The sequence below is a fragment of the Anolis carolinensis genome, chromosome 2 (genome assembly GCF_035594765.1).
Source record: "Anolis carolinensis isolate JA03-04 chromosome 2, rAnoCar3.1.pri, whole genome shotgun sequence".
Lineage (NCBI taxonomy): Eukaryota > Metazoa > Chordata > Lepidosauria > Squamata > Dactyloidae > Anolis > Anolis carolinensis.
Window position 1 is genome coordinate 145,266,262 of NC_085842.1, and position 22,329 is coordinate 145,288,590.

General features: G+C 39.8%; 1 protein-coding gene across 6 annotated transcripts in view; it reads right to left on the bottom strand.

Annotated features, from left to right (window-relative positions):
* The window catches only part of dnah9 (dynein axonemal heavy chain 9), a 302,000-nt gene that overhangs the window by 255,323 nt on the left and 24,348 nt on the right, over nucleotides 1-22,329 (bottom strand). For all 6 annotated transcript variants that reach the window (XR_010003878.1, XM_062973996.1, XM_062973995.1 and 3 more), the window contains exons 7-17: nucleotides 19,693-19,860; nucleotides 19,482-19,598; nucleotides 16,897-17,047; nucleotides 15,191-15,305; nucleotides 11,177-11,245; nucleotides 10,204-10,330; nucleotides 9,622-9,877; nucleotides 8,795-9,036; nucleotides 5,473-5,608; nucleotides 3,975-4,171; nucleotides 3,430-3,854 (exon numbers count right to left, since the gene is read on the bottom strand). Coding sequence is in view for 5 of the 6 variants with exons in the window: in XM_062973996.1 (XP_062830066.1) it covers nucleotides 3,430-3,854; nucleotides 3,975-4,171; nucleotides 5,473-5,608; nucleotides 8,795-9,036; nucleotides 9,622-9,877; nucleotides 10,204-10,330; nucleotides 11,177-11,245; nucleotides 15,191-15,305; nucleotides 16,897-17,047; nucleotides 19,482-19,598; nucleotides 19,693-19,860 (2,003 nt within the window). In the remaining variant the exon portion in view is untranslated. The remainder of the gene's footprint in view (nucleotides 1-3,429; nucleotides 3,855-3,974; nucleotides 4,172-5,472; nucleotides 5,609-8,794; nucleotides 9,037-9,621; nucleotides 9,878-10,203; nucleotides 10,331-11,176; nucleotides 11,246-15,190; nucleotides 15,306-16,896; nucleotides 17,048-19,481; nucleotides 19,599-19,692; nucleotides 19,861-22,329) is intronic.

Consider the following 22,329-nt stretch of genomic DNA (forward strand, 5'->3'; position numbering starts at 1 on the left):
TGTTGATGGACCTTTGGCCTAATCTACCAATAGGGATTTTTATAATGACATCTGATGCTCAAAATTATGCAAACGGATGGGTAACTTGAATGATTGCTTGCTAATGTTTTTGAAAAATGTCATCATTCAGCTGTACTTTCTTTTTCTTGGAGCCATTAACATGATTGGTTCCAGGATCTAAATGAATAAGAGATGCTGGCATTAAAGACTTCCGGTGCAACCTTTTAATTGGTACTTTTCATTTTGTACACTCACATAATTATGCTTTGAAATTGAATGACTCATAACAGGGAGTAAAACCTAAATCAATTTCATTTTTGTCAACAGGACTACAGTAAATTCAACACAACTTTGGAGGCCATTTCTGGAAATACCCTGCAGCATTTTTCCAAAGTATAAGGACTTTTTACTCCTTACTTTCAAAGTCATAAGCATATGCCAGGGTCTAAAAGCATGGAGAGGAGGTAAAGAACCACTGAAATGCAATCAGTGACTTCTCCAAAGGTGTGATGGTTTCAGGGACTATAGAATTCATTTTCCTTAATATTAAGGCCAACAAAGATATTATGTGTATATATAGGTTCTGCTGTATCCCAGGGTTACACCTCTCTAACCATAAGACACCACACCAACTGAATATATCAGCAAGCAGTTTATTGAAGAATATATATAAAAGCCAAGCAATAAAAAGGATTAAAAGGTAAAGTCTCAAAAGGTTTCATCAAAACATCAGCAATAGTCCACCATGTCCATGGTACAGGAATAAATCACAAGATATGGTTGTAAAATCCAAAAACACAAGGCATGAACTTGATAAACTGGAATCAGGAAAGAATACACTTGGATTCAAAGAGCAAAACTTGGCATGACAGGAACCATGAATCAAAATCCAAATAGGAAACTTAAAGCATGAGCAGGTATGACTGACTTGAAACACCAACATTGACCCCAATGAAGTAACAGGCTTTTCCCTTTGCCTTAATAAACCACCTCCCCTGAGAAAAAGACATTTTGTTTCACTTTCTGTCAGACCCCTGGCTGCTGGGCACCAATAACCGTACACGGAGGCCAATCTCTATCTAATATCTTTATTAAGGAAATATTAAAAAGCAATAAAAACAAGTGAAGAATATAGTTCAGAAGCAGACCTTTCAAATGAGGTCAAATATAGTCCAAAAATGTATTGTCCAATAAATTATATTAAGAGTTCAAAGTTTTAATCCACTTGACCGAAACACACACTTTTGCCAAGCAAAAGTGTGGGGAAATGTCAGAGTCTTAGAGTCCAATGAAGCTTGACAACAAGGCTGGAAATAAACTTGGTTCTTGGCTAGGTCCGTGGCTAGAAACAAGGCAAAACATGAAGCGTGGAGCAGGGTCCGTGGTTAAACAGCAAGGCAAGGCAAGGCTTGAAAACTTGATCCGGGAAGCAAGGAACTAGGGTTACGAAGTCCACACACGATCTCTCTCCTGAAGCTGATCAATTGACTCCGCAAAGAATCTCCCGCGCCAAACACCTATATTGGGTCTCGTTTTCCCGCCAACAATTCTCTTTCCCTAGAGAACAAGAAGCGAAACCCAACTCTGTCCAGATGCAAAATTCCTTAGAATTTCCCAAGGGAAGCAGGTCTAATCAGTCTGTTGTTTGGCAGCGATCCGTAAACTCCTCCGTTGGGCCTCTCTAACTCCTCTGTCTCTAGAATAAGATTCCTTCCTGGGAAACGGAGGGGAGTTCTGCCCAAGGCCTGTTTTACTGAATTCTTGAGGGCAAACATCAACATCCGGCAGGTGAGGAGACTCCGGCTCTTGTTGAACCGGCGAAAACCCCATGTTTTCATCTTCATCTGCCACAATAGTACTAGGAACAGGACTACAAGGCCCATGAGGCATCACACTTTCTCAGCAGATAATTTATCTGCTCTTTTTTCTGACTGACAAACTGACTGACGAAGGAACTGGGGATTATCTCTGTTTACAAAAGTCTTGCCTCCAATCTGCCAACTCATTACCCTCTGCATCTGTATCTGAGGAGGCCCCTTTCAGAAATTTAGCCTTGAAGCTCCGGTCTCTGTTCTGCAGAAGCTTCTGGCTCTAAGGCAAGCTTGTCAAGACCATCATCCCCACTGCAATCAGACACAGGCCCAGGCCCAGAAACCTCATTGACATCAGGCACTAACACAGGTGACACAGGCTGAACTACAATAAGTTCTGCATGTTGGCTGCTGACAAATTAGCACAATGACAGCTGCCCTCATGCATCTAGGTTACCCATTTTGACCTTTTACAGATATCTGGAAACTGTCAATGCATGCCTCCTTGCTTTAAATCTTCTCTTCTCTAGGGTAAAAAGCATTCAGTTTCTTCAGCCCACCCTATGAGGATCTGAATTTCCTATAGTATTATCATCTTTCCAGGCTTCACCTGACACTTTGTATATTGCACTTTAATAACATAATCTAAATAATATACCTTGAACAGACCAACACTGTTACTTTCCAAACAACTTCAGGAAAAGAATTTAGACAAGTTGGAGCAAGTTCTGGGAAGGGCAACAAGGATGATGAGAGGTATAAAGAATAAAAAATGTAAGGAGAAGTTAAAGAAGTTGTGCAAGTTCAGTTTATGAATAGCAGACGGAGGAGTGACATGATTGCACTCTTTAAATACCTCAAGGGATGTCACAGAGAGGAAGGGGCACACCTGTTCTCTGCTGCCCCTCAGTTAGGACCAGGTCAAATGATTAAAAACTACAGGAGTATAGATTTTAATTGAATATTAGAAGGAACTTCTTGGTGATGAGAGCAGTTCACCAATGAAACCAATTGCTAAGAGAGATGGTGGGATTTTCTTCTCTGGATGTCTTCAAGAAGAAGCTGGAAAGCTACCTACTTGGGAGGCTTTACCTTGATATCCTGCACTGATCAAGGGATTGGACTTGATGGCCCATATGCCCCTTCCAACTCTGAACCCATGAAGTTAAGGCTTTCTAGAAGCCACTCCATAATATCAAAGAAGAAAAACTGATAAAAATTATTCGGAATTAAAAGGCAATTAAACCACAACCTATTGAGCAGGTTAGACCCAAGTCAAAGCATGGCACTTTTGAGGAAGAAATCAAGCATAGCAGAGATGCCATACAGTAGGAAGGTAGAGGCAGAGGCAAGAATCATGTAGTCCTGCAGATGTAGTTAAAACGCAAATCCCAACAGTCCTCATCACTGACTTGCTGGCCAGGGCTCCTGATGCTTGCAGTCCAAAATCTGGACAGCTGTACCACATTATAAAAGAAAAGAAGACATTGGCTCATTCCAGGAAAACATTAACTGAGTCCAGATTTCTAATGTCTCAGGATACATCCCAATCTTCCACTACATTTCCTACATACCAGAACATTTGCAGTTAAGTAGTGCAAGAAGAAAACAGTGGTACCTTTGTGTTACGTGATCAACGAGGTGTTGCTTTAACATAAAGCTCCATTTTTTAATGATACCCAGAAGAGAGGCCTTGAAAGGGCGGGCATCAACTTTCATCCAGCTGTCAAATATACTGACTGGCTCCAACAGGCTCACGTCCATGTAGATCTTCTGATAGGAATCTATTTGCTCTTTAAACTGCTGCAATGTAGGAGGGCTCTCTGGGATGCCATTCTCGGCATGCAGCTCAATCTCCTCTGTAGGGAGGACATGACCATACAGAAGGAACTGGTGCAAAAACTCCTTCTTGTCATCCACATAGAGATAGGAGTAGTGGTCAAAGGAGCTGCGATAATCAGAGCAAACAGATATCATCTTCTGGATACGGTCCATAAGTGTATGGCGCATGTCAGCAAGATCAGCCATTTCCTCCATGTCAGCCTGGAGAGGATGGGAGAAAAAAACACTCATGTTCTTGCGCTAATCAGCCAGACTGAAAAAGCTCTCCCCACTACATGCAGACCCCAGAGGCAGAATAGGATAGAATGGTGAAGAGCATACCTGGTAATGTGGGAAAGTGCTATGTTCCACCAGTCTGGGCATCAAGGAAGAAACCCGGAATATGTCATTGACAAGAGCTTCAACTAAATCATAGAAACTATCACTGGCTCCAGCATCCAAGGAAGGGTGGAATACCATCTCAGGAACAGACAAGTCTAACTGCACTTTGAAAAGGGGAGCGAGGCCTGCCTTAGGATCTGCAAGAGAAGAAGTGAATAGGCTTTAGACAGTTCCTACAACATGAATTGCTCATTAGCATATTAAGTACAGACATCAGCACAAACTTCAGTCAGAGAAACATATTTCTGAAGTCTGAAGTGTCAAGGAACATGAAAGGCACTACAGACTAACTCAACCAGAAAAATCAGCCATAGCAGAGCACTTGATGAACCAACCTGGACACAGCATGTTATTTGAGAAACAGAAATGCTGGACCACTCCAACAACTATCATATCAGACTACACAGAGAAGTCATTGAAATCCACAATCATGTGGATAATTCCAACAGAAAGGAGGAAACCATGAAAATGAACAAAATCTGGTTACCAGTATTAAAAAAAACTCCAGAACAGTAAATAAGGAGCAACACTCTGAAAACAGATGAATTCCAGACATGAATCAAGCAGGGGCAGCTAACGACTCTGAAAAAAGGCCAGGATATAAAGCTTGGAAGGCCATTTAATGCTAATTAAGGTGATTAATTACAACATTCACACTGGCCCCCACCCTGGACCTTCCACAGATATATAACCCTTCCTTGCTTAATGTGTTGTTGAAGGCCCGGAAGACATACAACAACCCTTCCTTGCTTAGTTTCTCCATACTTCACAACCTCTGAGAATGCCTGCCATAGATGTGGGCAAAACGTCAGGAGAGAATACTTTTGGAACATGGCCATACAGCCCAGAAAACACACAACAACCCAGATCGCCTATTACTTTTGTTCAGTGGCCATACACTGCATCCAAATTAACATATGAAGATTCATTAACATTTTACCATTCTGCTAGAACCACAACATAAATGGTAGCAAACCAATGAAAATACAAGAAAAAGTAGCTTGATTGAATAAGCTCATTTACTATACTGAAGAAGTGGGTTTACATCTATTAGAAGTGCAACAATGCTTAGCACTAGAAAGTCAAGAATGCCTCAAGAGTGTGCAGTGGTAATAGGGTTACATAGCTTGAGTGACTCAAAGTGCCCTCCATCCTTTGTCCTGACCCTAATGTGATGGAAACTGAATACTCTTAGGGATTTCACTCAACGTCTCTCCAGTTCTCTTCCAGCTCTTCCCTAGAATGAGGTTAATTCAAATTAGCACCCTGATTACTTTTCCTATCTCCAAGCCGTTCTCCATAAACGGGATCTCTATCTACTGCATGCACTCTCTATCAATTTCCATAAAAGCTCATGCTAAAGCAAAAACCAGTTAGTCATAAAAATGTGGCTGCATTCCTTGCCCCTGTTCCAACTCCCTTCCTCCTTTTAATTTACCTGTGTTTTCCAATAGGTACTTAAGTGAACGTTCTATGACATTAAAGAATCCATCCAGGACCATCTCATCCACATGCTCCAAATATGCAGTCCAAACATCAGAAGCTGGGTCTGCTGCAAAGAGTCTCAGGTTTTCCTAAACATTAAATAAGTCACAATTAAAGAGCACGTTGATCTTAACCTTATCTCTACATGAACAAACAGCTTAAATGACGGTGCCAATTGATACGGATGTTAGGATCAATGAACTGAATCAGAAGTCAGTCAACCCATAAACTGATATTAAAATAAAACAAAGCAGCTAAAACAGAAATTACGGAAAACTTCAGAATATATACAAAGAGGGGGAAAGAAATGGCATTCACTCTGCAGGCAAGAATGAATACTAAGAGAGCAACAAAAGGAGATATCATCACATTTTTCTTACAAAAGAAACTTATCCAGGTGCTTGCTGTTGCAGAATAAGGATAACATGCCAAGCCAGAGCAGCCATCCATACAATCCAGGGCACCATTTGCTCTGACTGGCTATAGCTTTTCTACAAGCAAGGGTCACTGCCATTACCAGCAGCCCTAACCTTGAGCAGAAATGTGGAGAGTGACTTTGGGTTCTTCTGTAGCCACAGCACAATCTCTGGCACTAAGCTATGGATCCTCCCCTTCCTTTTTGCCACTTCTCTGTCCAAAATGTGGTCCCCACCAGAAGCAGAGGTGTGTGTTGGGGAAGGAAGTTAATGAAACTAAAGGCCCATCCAGACAAGTCTTAAAACCAAGATCTATCTCGGTTTTACCTGAGGAATCCAAGCTTCATGAGAACCACCACTCCTCTTGATGTTCCCCCAGTAAAAGCAAGGGTGTCCCCCTGGGCAGCTAAACCAGGCAATTCCAACTGGATGGCCCCCCATGAGGGTCTTCCTCCAGGGGCAAACCAAGAGTGGGCCACTTGGAAGTCCCTGAACAGACTCAAAAGCGGAGTGGGCAGATCAAAAGACAACCTGGCAAGATGGCACTACCTGGAGGAATCCTCCACCTTGTGTGACTGTGGAGCTGAACAAACAACTCCGCATATGTATGCTTGCTCAAAATGCCCTGCCTCATGTATGGAGGGGGAGTTGTTTAAAGCTACGAACAATGCAGTCGCTGTTGCCCGCTTTTGGTCTAAAACTATTTAGGTATTTGTGATTCCTTTATTTTATCACTTTTGGACTTGTTTGTTATGCAATGCTTTTGATACAAAATTAAAAAAATCCAAACGATGTCTCTAATAAAAACGAATTAATTCGGATCAGACCAGGGTTTCCCTGGTTTAATCCAAATTAATTAGATACCCCATTAGATCAGAGCCTTCCTGAAAGTAGACATTACTGAGGCATCTAGAAGGTCAGTTGTTTCCCACAAGTTACTGCCTTTTCAGGAAAGGAAATATGGAACCCATCCAACATTTTCTATGGGCACACAGCATGACTACATGGGTTCACCAAGCTGCTTGGCTGACTGCTACTTTTTAAATATAAACATCCAAAATAATTCATAAGGCAGAACTTGATTCTGCTATGAGCCATCTGGGGACTGCACTTCTTCAATTGGAGTCCTTGTGGACAACAAGTTAAACATGAGCCAACAATGTGATGCGGCTGCTAAAAAAGCCAATGGGATTCTGGCCTGCATCAATAGGGGAATAGCGTCTAGATCCAGGGAAGTTATGCTCCCCCTCTATTCTGCCTTGGTCAGACCACACCTGGAATACTGTGTCCAATTTTGGGCACCACAGTTGAAGGGAGATGTTGACAAGCTGGAAAGCGTCCAGAGGAGGGCGACTAAAATGATTAAGGGTCTGGAGAACAAGCCCTATGAGGAGCGGCTTAAAGAGCTGGGCATGTTTAGCCTGCAGAAGAGAAGGCTGAGAGGAGACATGATAGCCATGTACAAATACGTGAAGGGAAGTCATAGGGAGGAGGGAGCAAGCTTGTTTTCTACTGCCCTGCAGACCAGGACACGGAACAATGGCTTCAAACTACAGGAAAGGAGATTCCACCTGAACATCAGGAAGAACTTCCTCACTGTGAGAGCTGTTCGACAGTGGAACTCTCTCCCCGGGGCCGTGGTGGAGGCTCCTTCTTTGGAGGCTTTTAAGCAGAGGCTGGATGACCATCTGTCAGGGGTGCTTTGAATGCGATTTCCTGCTTCTTAGCAAGGGGTTGGACTGGATGGCCCATGTGGTCTCTTCCAACTCTACTATTCTATGATTCTATGATTCTATAATTGTTTATCTGGTAGCATACAAACTACTTAGGCTAGAAATGCTTCACAGCTTGCCGTCTATGCTTTTTTCTCATCCAACATCTCACTTACAGGTTTTTCACTGTAGCTTACCTATTTTCTCTGTATCTAAATTGAATCAAGAAGATAGTGAATCTTGCCCAAACATTTAGCTGCACACAGAAAACTAAGAGCTATCTTCCAAGACACAGAACCAGAACTTGTGTTTAATGAAAGAAGTATTAACTTATCAAGGCAGGATCATTTTTAAAAGCAGATATTCCAACTGCATAAATCCTCTTCAAAAAAGTTTTTAAAAAGGAACATAGGGTACACCAAAACACAGGGTATAAAAACTAGACAACTGCAATGACATTTACAGGTGTTGCCTGCCTGAAGTAAAGGTGAAAAAGAGGAGGTCCTCATCAAAAAGATAAGGATGTTTTTTACACAATGTGGCAGTTCATTTTTGGAACTAAATGTTGGTTTATGCATATTCTGTCTCTATCATTTAAGAGCCTTAATGTGTCCAGTTTCCCTCCTATTTTTTTCAATTGTAAATTTTTCCAAATGTATATTTTGTGTACAATTCTATATTTCAAAAAGAGCTTGTATCAAAATGCCTTTTCATACAAAGAGGATATCTATGCCCTTCCACAAACAAAAACCAGCATGTCTGATGAAAACATATTTGACCCAGTGTTGCTCCTGTGTTAAGAAATACAGATATAAAATTACACTGAAGTGACAGCACATGCAAGACACTCTAGTTGTATTCTAACAGAATGGCTGTACTGGGTTTAAATCAAAGATTACCCAGCCATCTTCACACCACTAAAGAAAACTACACATATGATTTTTGATATTCTCAGTAATCCCTGGCCATGTTTGTTGGAAAATAAATGTTTGCAAATGCCAATTCCAAACTACATAACTTACGGCAACTGACATTGCTTCAGTATAACTGCACGTTCAAAATAGAGAGAGAGAGAGAGAGAGAGAGAGAGAGAGAGAGAGAGAGAGAGAGAGAGAGAGAGAGAGAGAGAGAGAGAGGCATACTGTACCTTGATTAAAAAATGAATCTTATGTCCTGAGTCTGTGATGAGTTGGTAGTGTCTGTCCAACCGCTCATGTCGTTCATCTAAGTACAGCAAAGATTCTTTCTTCCCATCTTTTCTTTCAAAAACTGGGAAAACCCAAGTTTTCATGATGTTTTGAATTTCCTCAATATTGTCTTTAGTTTTCTGAATTCTTTGCTCAAGATCCCGAACACTGTCCACCATCGGTAAGACACGATCCCAAAGGCCTACCAATAAGTGCAACAAAATTGAGCAAAGCTTAATAATGAAAATGTTTGCAGAGTACAGATAATTCTCTACAGTGGGCTTTTGGTATCCACTGGAGTGTGGTTCAAGGATTCCCTAAGGATACCAAAAATCCATGTTCAAGTCCCATTACTTACAATGGCATCGCAAAATAGTGTCCCTTATATAAAATGGCTAGATCAAAGTTTGCTTTTGGTATTTTAAAAATATTTTAAAGCTGTGGGTGGTTTATTCTATGGATACAGGAGGACAATTGTATAAAACAAGGGATCACCACAGGCTCTGTATGTAATTATTTTTTTAAAGGACTAAAAGTAAATGGAGTGAGGAAACTATTTTCCCATTTGGAAATGTCCTACACAGAAAAGAAAGAAGAGAAAGAAAGCGATTGGACTCTTAGAAGAATGCACAGCATGATTGAAAATAAATTACCCTGCCTTCAAAACTGGCTTTCTTTCTTCATTTATCTAATATTTCTCACTTTGCCACATTTCATGGATCCTGTTTCAAAGACTGATGATGGTAAGATTATTACAAATTAAAATGATTACAACATAAGATATTACCTTCTGATTTCCAATTTAATGTCTCTTCTGCCTCTCTCAGCTGAATATCAATTGCTTGCAGCTGACTTTGCACGAGGAGATATTCTACTTCCAAGACAGTGCTCAAAATCTTGTTATACCAAGTGACCATCAATTCCAGGTTGGCAACCAGCTGCCGGAAGGACTCCTTGGAAGAATAGATTGCTGCTGCCATCTCTGGGATATTTCCAAACTCATCTGTACCAAGGTACTTCACTTCTCTTAGAACCGACACCAACTGTGAAACAAGAAGTTGAGGCAAACGTTTGCATTTACCTCTTTAAAAATATAACTTTTTATCCTTGGACTTGCATTTCTAAAATCTCAGAAATGGGAGTATCATCATGAATGGGAGTATCACCTTGAATATATGAGTTCTTAAGCACTCCAGGTCTCTGTTTACAACCCAGCTCTGCCCTGCAATAATAATCTAATCTAACATTGGCATTATGGAAATCAATTGTTGCTGTTTTTGTTTCACAAAATAATTCCTGCTTTGACTGTGCTGATGTAAAAAAGGAGAAGCAACACCTTACTGGGAAGATGAACATTTATTTGTCTTACCTGAGGGTTAAAATTGACTGCAATCTGTCTGCTCTCTGGATCCCGTCGGATAAGTGATTGAGTGAGACTATACTGTGATTTTTCAGACACAGTCTGCAACCACTCCTTATAAAGCTTCTCTTGGTATCTGCCAAAATATCACAACCAGCATATCAGACTCTGTGCATTGGCAGATGACTACCCACTTACTTGAACTGATTTACAAACTACATTTGCAAGCAAAGTTGACATCAAGAAATCTGTAGATGCCAAAACCAATATAGTTCAGGGTTCTTGGGGCCTTGTTCAGACTGAAGTGATGGCAGGGACATTTCTGATCTCTAGATAATCAGCTTTCAGTCCTCTCTCAGAACAGACAGTACACCTGTGGTCAAGGACTGTGGTGTCCTAGCCACAGTGGCAAGGAGGTAGGGTAAGCTCCCCCCATTAAAATTAATGGAGCAATTCACTTGACTTGGGATATGCGGGAAGCAGTACTATCAATAAAAAATAGAGAACCTCATCCCTGCTACTACCACCAAGACTTATCCTGTTTCCAGTAGTACATATTCCTTTGCAGCACTACCTACACATTGAAGAAGGAAACATGCCCCCTTGCCCAGTGGCAGTAGGAATTGGGTCACCTCAGCAGTATTTGGCCCAGAGGATTTTTTTTCCACCAGGACACAAAATTTTTCTCCTATGGTCAATTGAACAATGAAATCACTCTCTTCTTGAGTTAGACAGATAGTTCTGTTTTTTAAAAAAAATAGCTATACGAGTCATCCAGCTACCACAAAACCCAAAGGCAACAGGGTTTGTAAGTATAGGGGAAGCATGTACCCACTTCTTTTGGCAAGTCTCAATGCAGTCAAAGAAGAAATCAATCCATTTGGTTGCATAGGAAGAAAACCCCTTACACCTCAGCATAGTCTCACAAACACAAAGGCATTTGTAGCCATAATAGATCCCAAGCCTAAGAATACATGCTTACTTCTCAAGCAACTGCATCAACTCTTCATACTTCTTCACCATTCTTTTGCCTTCAGCAGAATCCAAGTCACTGTCAAAAAGATACATCAGAAGGAACACTATCACTTGCTGATATGATGGACATTATTGGTAGGCTAACCCTCCCAAGTTTGGTAATAGATATTCAGGGTCTGTAAAAGCTACTGCTGGCAGGTAGCGTGAATGTTCTGTTTTCAGTTTCTAGGTTGCTAACCACCTGGGAGCCTACTCAACCAGATCGAGGGGCTGCCTATAATCACAACATTCTGGGCTTCTTGAAACAGCTAGGTTTTCATGGGAAAAATCATACACCTGTCCAGTTGAGGGGCAAAAGATTTTTACTTCAAAGAGTTTATATCAGGCACTACATAACTGCATTATGCGATAGAGGTCATTTGTATGTTTTGAATAACACATAAAATGAAGTCAGCATCAGCCTGACAGCTCTGAATCTGCACAAAACATCTGAAAGTTTTTAGTGATACACAATGGTGATCACCCTTTGGGATGTCTATTTGTATCTCAAATGTTTGATGGACCTGGAAGGGAAGAAATTATTCTTTGAAAAGTCAATGAGAAACCCATTGCTCCATAGGGAGCTCAAAGGGGTCCCAAAGATCACCTTGGGTAAGAATAAAGGTTCCAGAAGGGCACTGTCCAGATAGGAAAAAAAAACTGAAGGCAGAGAGGAACCATCATTATGATCATTACTTTAATGAGTACTTGAGTGACTGAGGCCAGACCAGGGGGGAGAGTCTCTACTGGAAATGTTACAAGATTTAGCATGTTTGGAAATCTTCCTGGATTGATTGGTATCATATAAAGGTGCATCTCTGTATCGTGCATGAAACTAGAAAGTCCCCTTTGGTGCTAGGAATTCCGTGCAGTTCCGTCTTGAAATTTTTGAATGTGACAAATCTGTTTCATTATTTCTAGTCTAATATCATCTTTCAATATTTTTTTGGCATGATATATCAAATGAAAGCATTGTTTCCTACACATGTATAAGCTCTATGGTCTCATACACAGAGGAAATGCTGAATTAGTACAGGAATGATGGCCTGCCTGGAGAGGGATTTCAAAACAGATAGCAACTGAATATATCCCACAGCAGGAGGGTGTTGAATTTTAGCTGATATCTCAACTAAACAATTCTAAAAATGACTATGGTGGACTTGGGAATTGATCTGAAATACCACAAGTTCTCCCAACCTGTAATGATCTCTAGATGTAAGTGTCAAACAGCACCAAGAAGCTGAGATGTAGTTCTGGAGGAAAATTATATGGATGTCATGGACAACAAAAAGATAAATAACTTGGTTTAGACTACAAAAAGCAGATAAGTCACGTATGTCCACTGATAACATTTTCCCCATATCTTAATATACAAGATTTGCAAGTGTATTGCCACATGACCAGGAAGACATTCCAGTTTTTCCCTAGAAACCAAGTTGAGGTGGTGTCTTCCTGAGATTTTGGACCCTCAGCTTCTCAGCCTTTCTACAATGCATTGGCCATGGAACACCTGCCCATATTTGATAGGTTCTTTGCAGATAAAGTAGCTCAGATTCGTTCCGACTTAGATGCCAGAATTAATGCAGTTTCCGTGGATGTAACTGTGGCATCTGCTTGTCCTATTTTAATGGATTCATTTCAACTTGTACAGCACAATGACATGCACAAGTTCTTGGGAGAAATAAGTTTTCTGGATCCTTGCCCATTCTGGCTAATCAAACAGGCCGAGGGAATACTGGTAGAGTGGGTGAAGGTGCTGGGGAATGCCTCCTTGACTCAAGATGTAATGCCAGTTAGCTTCAAGGAGGCAGTAGTAAGACCTTTATTAAAGAAACTGGCACTGAATCCCACTCAGTTAGACAACTTTTGACCAGTTTCAAATCTCTCCATTCTGGGCAAGGTTCTAGAGAAGGTGATTACCTCTCAGCTCCAATTCTTGAATGAAACCAATTATCTAGATCCATTTCAATCTGGTTTGAGGCCCGGCTATGGAACAGAGACAGCATTGGTTGCCTTGGTAGATGATCTACAAAGAGAGCTAGACAGGGGGAGTGTGTCCCTGTTGGTTCTCCTGGACCTCTCAATGGCGTTTGATAGCATTGACCATGGTATCCTTCTGGGTCACCTCTCCGGGATGGGGCTAGGAGGAACTGTTTCACAGTGGCCCCGCTCCTTCCTGGAGGGTTGGACCCAGAAGGTGGTGCTGGGGGACTCCTGCTTGACCCCCTGGCCTGCGGGGTCCCTCAGAGTTCTATTTTGTCTCCCACACTGTTTAACATCTACATGAACCACTGGGAGAGATCATCAAGAGTTTTAGAGTTCGGTGTCAAATTTATGCAGACGACACCCAACTCTATTACTCCTTTCTACTGGAAACCAAGGATGACATCCTAGTCCTAAACCAGTAGCAGTCATCAGTAATGGACTGGATGAGGCTAACAAGTGGAGACTGAATCCAGACAAGATAGAGGTACTCCGTGTCAGTCACAAGGCCGATCAGGGTATAGGGTTACAGCCTGTGTAGGATGGGGTTACACTCCCTCTTAAGACACAGGTTCGTAATTTGAGGGTAATCCTAGATTCATTATTTATTTATTTTATTTACAACATTTATATCCCGCCCTTCTCACCCGAGGGGACCCATTTACCATGGAGCTTCAAATGTCTGCAGTGGCCAAGAGTGCTTTTGCACAATTAAAACTTGTGCACCTGTACCTTGAGACACCATAGTCCACGCCTTAGTCACATCCCGATTGGACTATTGCAATGCTCTCTATATGGGGCTACCTTTGAAGAAGTCTGGAAGCTTCAACTGGTTCAGAGATCGAAAGCCAGATTGCTAACTGGGGATCAATTCATGGAGAGAACCACCCCTATGTTGCGGCAATTCCACTGACTGCTGATCTGCTTCTGGGCTAAATACAAAGTGCTGCTTATTACCTTTAAAGCCGTAAACAGTTCGGGCCCTGGCTGTTTAGCTAACCACATCTCCACATACAAACCTGCTTGGGCACTCCGAGCAGCAGATGAGGCCCTGCTCTCGGTCCCACCCCCATCGCAAGCATGGTTGGTGGGAACGAGAGAGATGGCCTTCTCTGTGATCACCCCCGCCTCTGGAACTCCCTCCCTAAAGAGATTAAAACAGATCTTTAACCTCCTTTAAAAACAACTAAAAACTTTCTTATGCACTCAGGCATATAAAGACGAGGAAGCTTGGTATGTTATACGGACTACTCACCCTGGCTGCTGGAGGTAGTTAATTTTGTAGTTAATTTTATAATTTATAATTTTAAATTTTAAACATATTTCGCTGGTCTGACTCTTCCATTTTCTTGATGGATTATTATGGAATTGTAAATAATATTATTAATAATATTACCATAAAATTATATAGTACAACATAGTAATTTAATGCTTATATTGTGCTATGCTAATAATATATTGTATGTACATTTGATTTGTAAGCCACTCTGAGTCCCCTTCGAGGTGAGAAGAGCGGGATATAAATGTAGTAAATAAATAAATAAATAAATGTCAACATGTTATTGCTTATATAATGAGTCTTATGTTTGGTTTAAATATGGATCTGCAGGCGTTTGGGTGGGATGGTTTTTTGCTTATTTGCCTATGTGTTTTTCTTTTGTATGTCATTGAATGTTTGCAGACTTCATTGTTCACCGCCATGAGTCCCTTCGGTGAGATAGGACAGTATATAAATAAAGTTGTATTATTATTATTATTATTATTATTATTATTATTACATATCTTACTAGGATTACATGAATCAGAACACAAGCTAGGCCAAAAAACAAGTTTTCAAATTTATCTTGTGTTATTAAGGATAGAGAGATCACTTTCCAAAAGCATTTTTTTAAAGTTACCTCATGAATTCTATACTACTAAACCCAAGGCAGAAAACTGATTCATTGTCTGATGACAAAATAATTTTACACTATGGCTTATATGAAGTGAAGATACTCACAGGTGGGGGAGGTACTTAAAGTTGCTAAATGGAATCTGAATCCTATCTTTTAGTTCCCGAGTCCAGTGAATTCCTCCAGCAACCAATGGCATATTCCTGTGTACTGGTGGATAACCTGAGAAAAACACGATCATCTTCAAGTAGGAAATGAAAACGAATGTACTACTCAGATCAGATCAGAGGTGATCCAGCAACAGAACAGTGATATTGAACAGTCACTTAACATTATGCAAGAATAGCCATCCTGAACAATAATCTACATGGTGCAGTTTTAAAAAATATCTCTGCACTTTAAAAAAAACTGTTGGCAAGAATGATTTTAGCCTAGGTCATGTGTTCCCAATCTTTAATCCTTTTGTTTCGGCTCCTTACCACTGAAACAAAGCTGGCTGAAAATCCAATTTGGGCTCATTTCATTGTCTGGTTTTTGAACTAATTTTTTTTACTATTTTAAACTATTGTTGTTATTTGTTGCTTTCAGCTGACTTTATTGCAAGCCACCCAGAGATCTTCAGACATTGGACACAATGTGTTCATGAGAGAGTGTGCATGTGAGGTGGGGGAAAGCAGAAACTGACCAATTCCTACATCAGAGATAAAGTTTCGTTCTTGTTCCAGTCAATGTACTGATCTGACTCAAGCTCTGCACATCTAAAACTTAATTTTCAAAAGCATTCCCTAAGATTGCTAGCTGCATGAATTACATCACATCCAGCATGGACCTGAATACACAAAATGTATTTCATCTTGAATCCTAGATAACAGTAAAGTCAGATAAGAATAAAACCCAAAGAACAGTTTTTCCAAAATCAAGTCAGAGGGTTTCTCTGATCTAGGTTGAAAAATTGCGCAGCAGAAGTAGATCCTACCCTATGAAATCTCACTAATAATTCTTATGAAACCACAAACATCTTCTTGAAAAGCTTGTCATTTTTCTGCATTTATACAGTTTTAAAAATCTTGATAATCTAACAATACAGCCGATTTGTTGCTTCCACACCTATTCATACATTTTTTTTAATTAAGGAGAAACTATACTACTTAAGGTAAGGACACATATATAGTAGTCTCACTTATCCAATGTAAACGGGCCGGCAGAACGTAGGATAAGCGAAAATGTTGGATAATAAGGAGGGATTAAGGAAAAGCCTATTAAATGTCAAATTGCGTTATGATTTTACAAATTAAGCACCAAAACATCATGTTTTCCAACAAATTGACAGAAAACGCAGTTCAATACACTGTAACATTATGTAGTAATTATTATTACAATTTATTTATTAAAATATTTATATCCCGCCCTTCTCATCCAATAGGGGACTCATTTACGAATTTAACACCAAAACATCGCAATGTATTGAAAGCATTGACTACAAAAACATTGGCTATTAACAAATTGATCACAAATAAAGAAAGAATTGCATAAAATGAACTTACAGTAACAACATTATTGGAAATTAAATGTGTTAAAAGTTCAGTCCTTGCTGCCTAGAGAAACAGCTGTGAATCCGGGTGGGAGGCAGACTGTGTTGGATAATCCAGAACATTGGGTAAGCGAATATTGGATAAGTGAGACTCTACTGTATCAGTTACCTTTGCCAAAATAATTAAGTCTCTGCTGTCTTACAACCATTTTGCATTTCTTTGCCTTCTAAAGGCATTTTTCTAAAACCACATTCATCAATTCAGAAGAAACTATCATATACCTAGCTGTACTTCCTCTTGGATATGTTTTAGGTAGATCAGTTTAGCATCATCCAACTCTCTGTCGAACTTTGTGATGAGTAGATGATATTTGCTGCCTGCCTCTGCTGCTATCAATGGTCGTTCTAGTAAGCTCCCAAATATATCTATTATCTGCCACACAGAAAGAAATAACAAAGATGAGTAGTTTCATGCATACACTTCAGTATCAACATATAACGGTCCACAAAGACCAACAACTCTTTCCAACATTTCCTTCAAGGATGCAGATAAAAGCAGTTTGCCTGATGAATATACATACATTTGGGTTTTAATTACTGGAGTGGTCAACAACAACTGTTGAAATAATTCCAAGTTAAATTTAACATGTAAAACATCCACATGTAGATCATGCAAATGTCATAATTGTATGCAGACCATTACATGCATGCATATATGATAATCCACTGAATGTGAATCATGAACTCTATATGTGATCAGAAAGCTGTAATATTTGACACCTTAAGTGTAGAAAAGTCTTGGAGCTTCTTATATAAAAGAGAACTGTTTGTAATTGTTTTTCATATTAAGATTTCAAAATGCAACCCCATCCCTACTATCTTGGAGTTTTCTATTCAAGACACAGGTCCCATCCCATGATAACAGCTCCTGGAACTCACTCCTCGCAGAACTGAGGCCCTGGCCCTGTCACTCTGCCAGGCCAGGCCCAGCAAGAACACCTGCCTGCCTCCAGAGGCTGGGCATAAAAGGACCATGCCTGTGGGGGCCTCAGCCATCAAGAGCCTCCACCATCTTGCTCCCTGGGAGCGCAGGGAGAGTATATAAAGAAAGGCTGAAACTCTATGGAGAGGGAGATGGGGGATGGTGAGGGTGGGGCAAGAGAAGGGATCAATGTTAATTGCTGTAATAACATGTTTTATGCATATGTCTATGTTTGATGTTTTTATAGTTTTAATTGTTTTAATCTACAGTTGTATGTTTTTGATTTAGATATGATATATTTTTATATATATGTAAGGCATTGAATTTTGCCATTTATTATGTTGTAAACCACTTTGAGTCCCCCCAGGGGTGAGAAAAGCGGTATAGAGATGCAGATGATAATAATAATAATAATAATAATAATAATAATAATAATAATAAATAATAATAGTGCGGTTTTCTGACATTGTATATTTCTGCCACTTCTGTGACTGTTCATTTGTATTTTGACTCCGTAGCCCACATGTCGATGGATGTCCAGAATCAGCAGCATGCACCGCGGTCCTTTTTATCCTGGGCGACGACCAAGCCAGTATAGACTTCATTTTGATTTGATTCTCCATAATGCTAATGGGTAAGGTGCTCTTAGTTCTACTCCTCAGCTGAGACCTCTCTGGCTTGGTTGGACCTGCCGGTAGTTACACTACCGCCAGCACAGCTCTCAGTCATCATTGGAGCAGTTAAGCCCTCCCACCATGGCAAGGTGGCACCTACGGCAAGGTGGCACAGACTGACTACAAACAGAGGCACAACTATGTGGCCCAAATGATTCATTGGAACTTATGCCTCAAGTACCACCTCCCAGCAGTAAAGAACTGGTGGAATCACAAACCTGCAAAAGTATTGGAAAATGAGCACGCAAAGATAGTGTGGGACTTCCAAATCCAGACTGACAAAGTTCTGGAACACAACACACCAGACATCACAGTTGTGGGGAAAAAAAGGTTTGGATCATTGATGTTGCCATCCCAGGTGACAGTCGCATTGATAAAAAACAACAGGAAAAACTCAGCCGTTATCAGGACCTCAAAATTGAACTTCAAAGACTCTGGCAGAAACCAGTGCAGGTGGTCCCAGTGGTGATCATCACATTGGGTGCTGTGCCAAAAGATCTCAGCCGGCATTTGGAAACAATAGACATTGACAAAATTACGATCTGCCAACTGCAAAAGGCCACCCTGCTGGGATCTGCGCACATCATCCGAAAATACATCACACAGTCCTAGACACTTGGAAGTGTTCGACTTGTGATTTTGTGATACGAAATCCAGCATATCTATCTTGTTTGCTGTGTCATAAAATAAAATAATAATACAGTAGAGTCTCACTTATCCAAGCTAAACAGGCCAGCATAAACGGGATAAGCGAATATCTTGGATAATAAGGAGGGATTAAGGAAAAGCCTATTAAACATCAAATTAGGTTATGATTTTACAAATTAAGCACCAAAACATCATGTTATACAACGAATTTGACAGAAAAAGTAGTTCAATAGGCAGTAATGTTATGTTGTAATTACTGTATTTACGATGTTAGCACCAAAATATCACAATATATTGAAAACATTTACTACAAAAATGGCTTGGATTATCCAGAGGCTTGGATAAGCGAGGCTTGGATAAGTAAGACTCTACTGTAATAATAATAATAACAACAATAACAACAACAACAGATATAGAACTTTCCCAGGAGTTTAACTGCATTAGAGTAAAATGCAAATATCATACAATACTGCACTTCTTCAGGGCATTTGTAGAAGTGTTACGTATAAAGATAGATTACAATTACTAAATACTGTAATATTGTAGTGTGATAAATAACAAACCTTGAATACATGCTCCACACTAGCTGCATCATCATAAGCCTGACCAAAAATGGTTCCCAGCCTCCGGTCCATGTCTTCAATTTTCCACTTAAATTCATATACATCCTCCTCAAATTCCTGAAGAAACCAAACAAATAACCAAATATAGCTACTGACAGGAACTTTCAACTTGAACATGAAATAAGTTCCCCAGGGTAAATGAACTACCCACCAAGTTGGCTATGTCCAGGCAGTCATAAGTACTTTCTGAGAATACTTTGTATGCCTCTTGGAATTCTTCATGCATGCCCAGAACCTGCTGGCTTAGAAATTTCCCTTTTATGCCACTGAATTCAAGCTTTTCCAGCTTCTCTATGTCTAAAACAGTTGTCAGGAGATCCTATACACAACAACAAGAAAACAACAACAACAACAACAAAAATCACAGTTAATATCCAAACAGTTTGTATCAACTCTACCTACACCATATTACCTTTCCTTACTTTGTTACCATTCCTAATTTTACACATACAAACAAAATAAGTGTATGTGAAAGAGACTGATTAATAGTTACAAAAAGAATTGATTAGTGATCAATGCTGCTTTTGTGCTAGTGGTGAAGCAGGACCATGTTTATTTAGTTGCATAGTTTTAGATTCAGGTCTTGAGTCCATAAACTCAATTACTGAACATAATTTAACTGAAATTATTTATTAACATTATATCCAACCTTTCTTCCAAAATGTGAGTTAAGGTAAAGTTGTGATGAGTACAATTTGCTTTAAAAGGGTTCATGAAGGTTAACATTTTGGGGAGAAACAGCCTGCAAAACTAATACACACTTTCTGGTACCAGAGTAAATCTCACTGACTATAATTAAGAAAGTAGACAAATATGGCTCTTGTAGTGTTGAATCAACAATTTGTGTACCAGGAGCTAAATCCAGCATTAATCTCAACTGTTGGTACTACATTGTTTAGTCCTATTACCGGTATTTATTATCTGGATTAATGAAAGTCCAAATGGTCATTGTAATGATTCTATATATGCTTGCAATAGAGGGAGAGTGTGTATGCCAGGTGAATTTTATCTTTTTCTTTTTGTAAATGAGCCTCTTTCTCAGCTCGCTGTGCCAAACACTGATTGTTACATTCATAGCTACAGTCATTGAAAAGTTTTCAACTTTCCAATGCATGTATTTCCTGAATGACTATGCATATTAATCAGCTCCAATTAGCAAACAGAACCCATCTGTTTCCAAATAAACAAAACCTTTACAATGCCCAAGAGTATAATCTTAAATCTGTGATCATGCAACCTACATGACCAAAGCAATAGATCATTTTGTATTTTGAGGCTTCTACCCTGCTTATTCAAATGACACATCTGCAACATGCCTCGTGGGTACACAACACAGAGTTCTTGACTGCATGGAGAGATGTCTACACACATGGGAAATTGTGAATCTGTGGATATGTGTACAAGTCAGGATACAAAATCCATGGATATGAAGAGGCTCTCTTGGGTGAAACTGATGTCTGGACCGATCTAAATCTCAAACCTGTCACTGGAATGAATGCATTATGACAAATGCCTGGCAGGCACAGCAGAGTGCTCCTCAGTCTCTCAGCAACTTCAAATACCTTTGAACCAATATAATTCTAAGTAGGTTTCCAAGATTTGAGGCACACTTTGAGCTGGCACTCTGCTTGCCTGGAGAATGCATTTTAGAAGTGGTTGCTATGAGATCAATTACCAACTGCATGCTTCATTTGCTATGGAGTAGACAACATGTGGTACATGTGCAGGCTCACTATCCATTTTTACAAACATGTATTGACAAACACCCATTTTATCTGGGTGTTTTGTACCTCGCCTTGTGCCATGAGGACAGGTGGGTAACATAAAATCGACAACACATAAAATTGATTATTTATCATTATTTATCCCCTGCCATCAAAACTGAAAGGCCCCAAATCTAACTTCCCCCTTCTATTTTTCTGTATTAAAACAAACTCTGCATAGTGTGTTTACCTTCTTCCAAAGGTTAATAGCACTCCTAGAAACCTTCCTGAAGTATTAATAGCCTTGTAGACACAAAAAATCTTATAAGCTGGAAGAAATGCTAGACTAGTGTTTGAAATCAGTAATGGACCCAAGACGATCTAATGAAGTGCCAATCCATCTATACAAGATGGAGCTGTTGCTTATGGGAAGTTTCTAGTATTCAGCCTACTGAAGCTCTTTGAAGAATTTGGGACTGCTCATTCACCCACCTTTGAAACAAAAAGCCTTAAGTGGCTTCCTCCTGAAACTTGTGTGGCACCTGCAGCTTCTCTAAGGGTGTATCTACACTGTAGAAATAATGCCATTTGACACCACTTTAACTTCCTTGGCTCAATGTTATGGAATCATGGAAGTTGTAATTTTGAGCCATGGCAGTTAAAGTGCTTTCAAACTGCATTAATTCTACAGTGTAAATGCAGCCTTAGAGATATAACCTAATTATATATATTCATGCCACTTTAATATCCAACCTACATTATCACAATGCACTATACATATACCATATTATGAAGATGTGTGTTATTAAGAAACATAATTTCTAACATCTCTGTTTGCATTTCTCTCATTAACTCAATTGCTGCATACTCTACAATAATTTAGTTTATTCCTATCTGGGTTTATTAAAAATATCGATACAGCTTTAAAACAGCATTGATGATTACCGGGCTCTCTTCAAGGTTAATGAAAGGGGTGTATGAGACTGCAGCAACCTCCAATCGATACTACTTTGCATTCAGCTGAAATCTTACACTTTGAGACAAAAACCAACAAATCCTAATTGAAGTCATTTTTCAAGAGAACT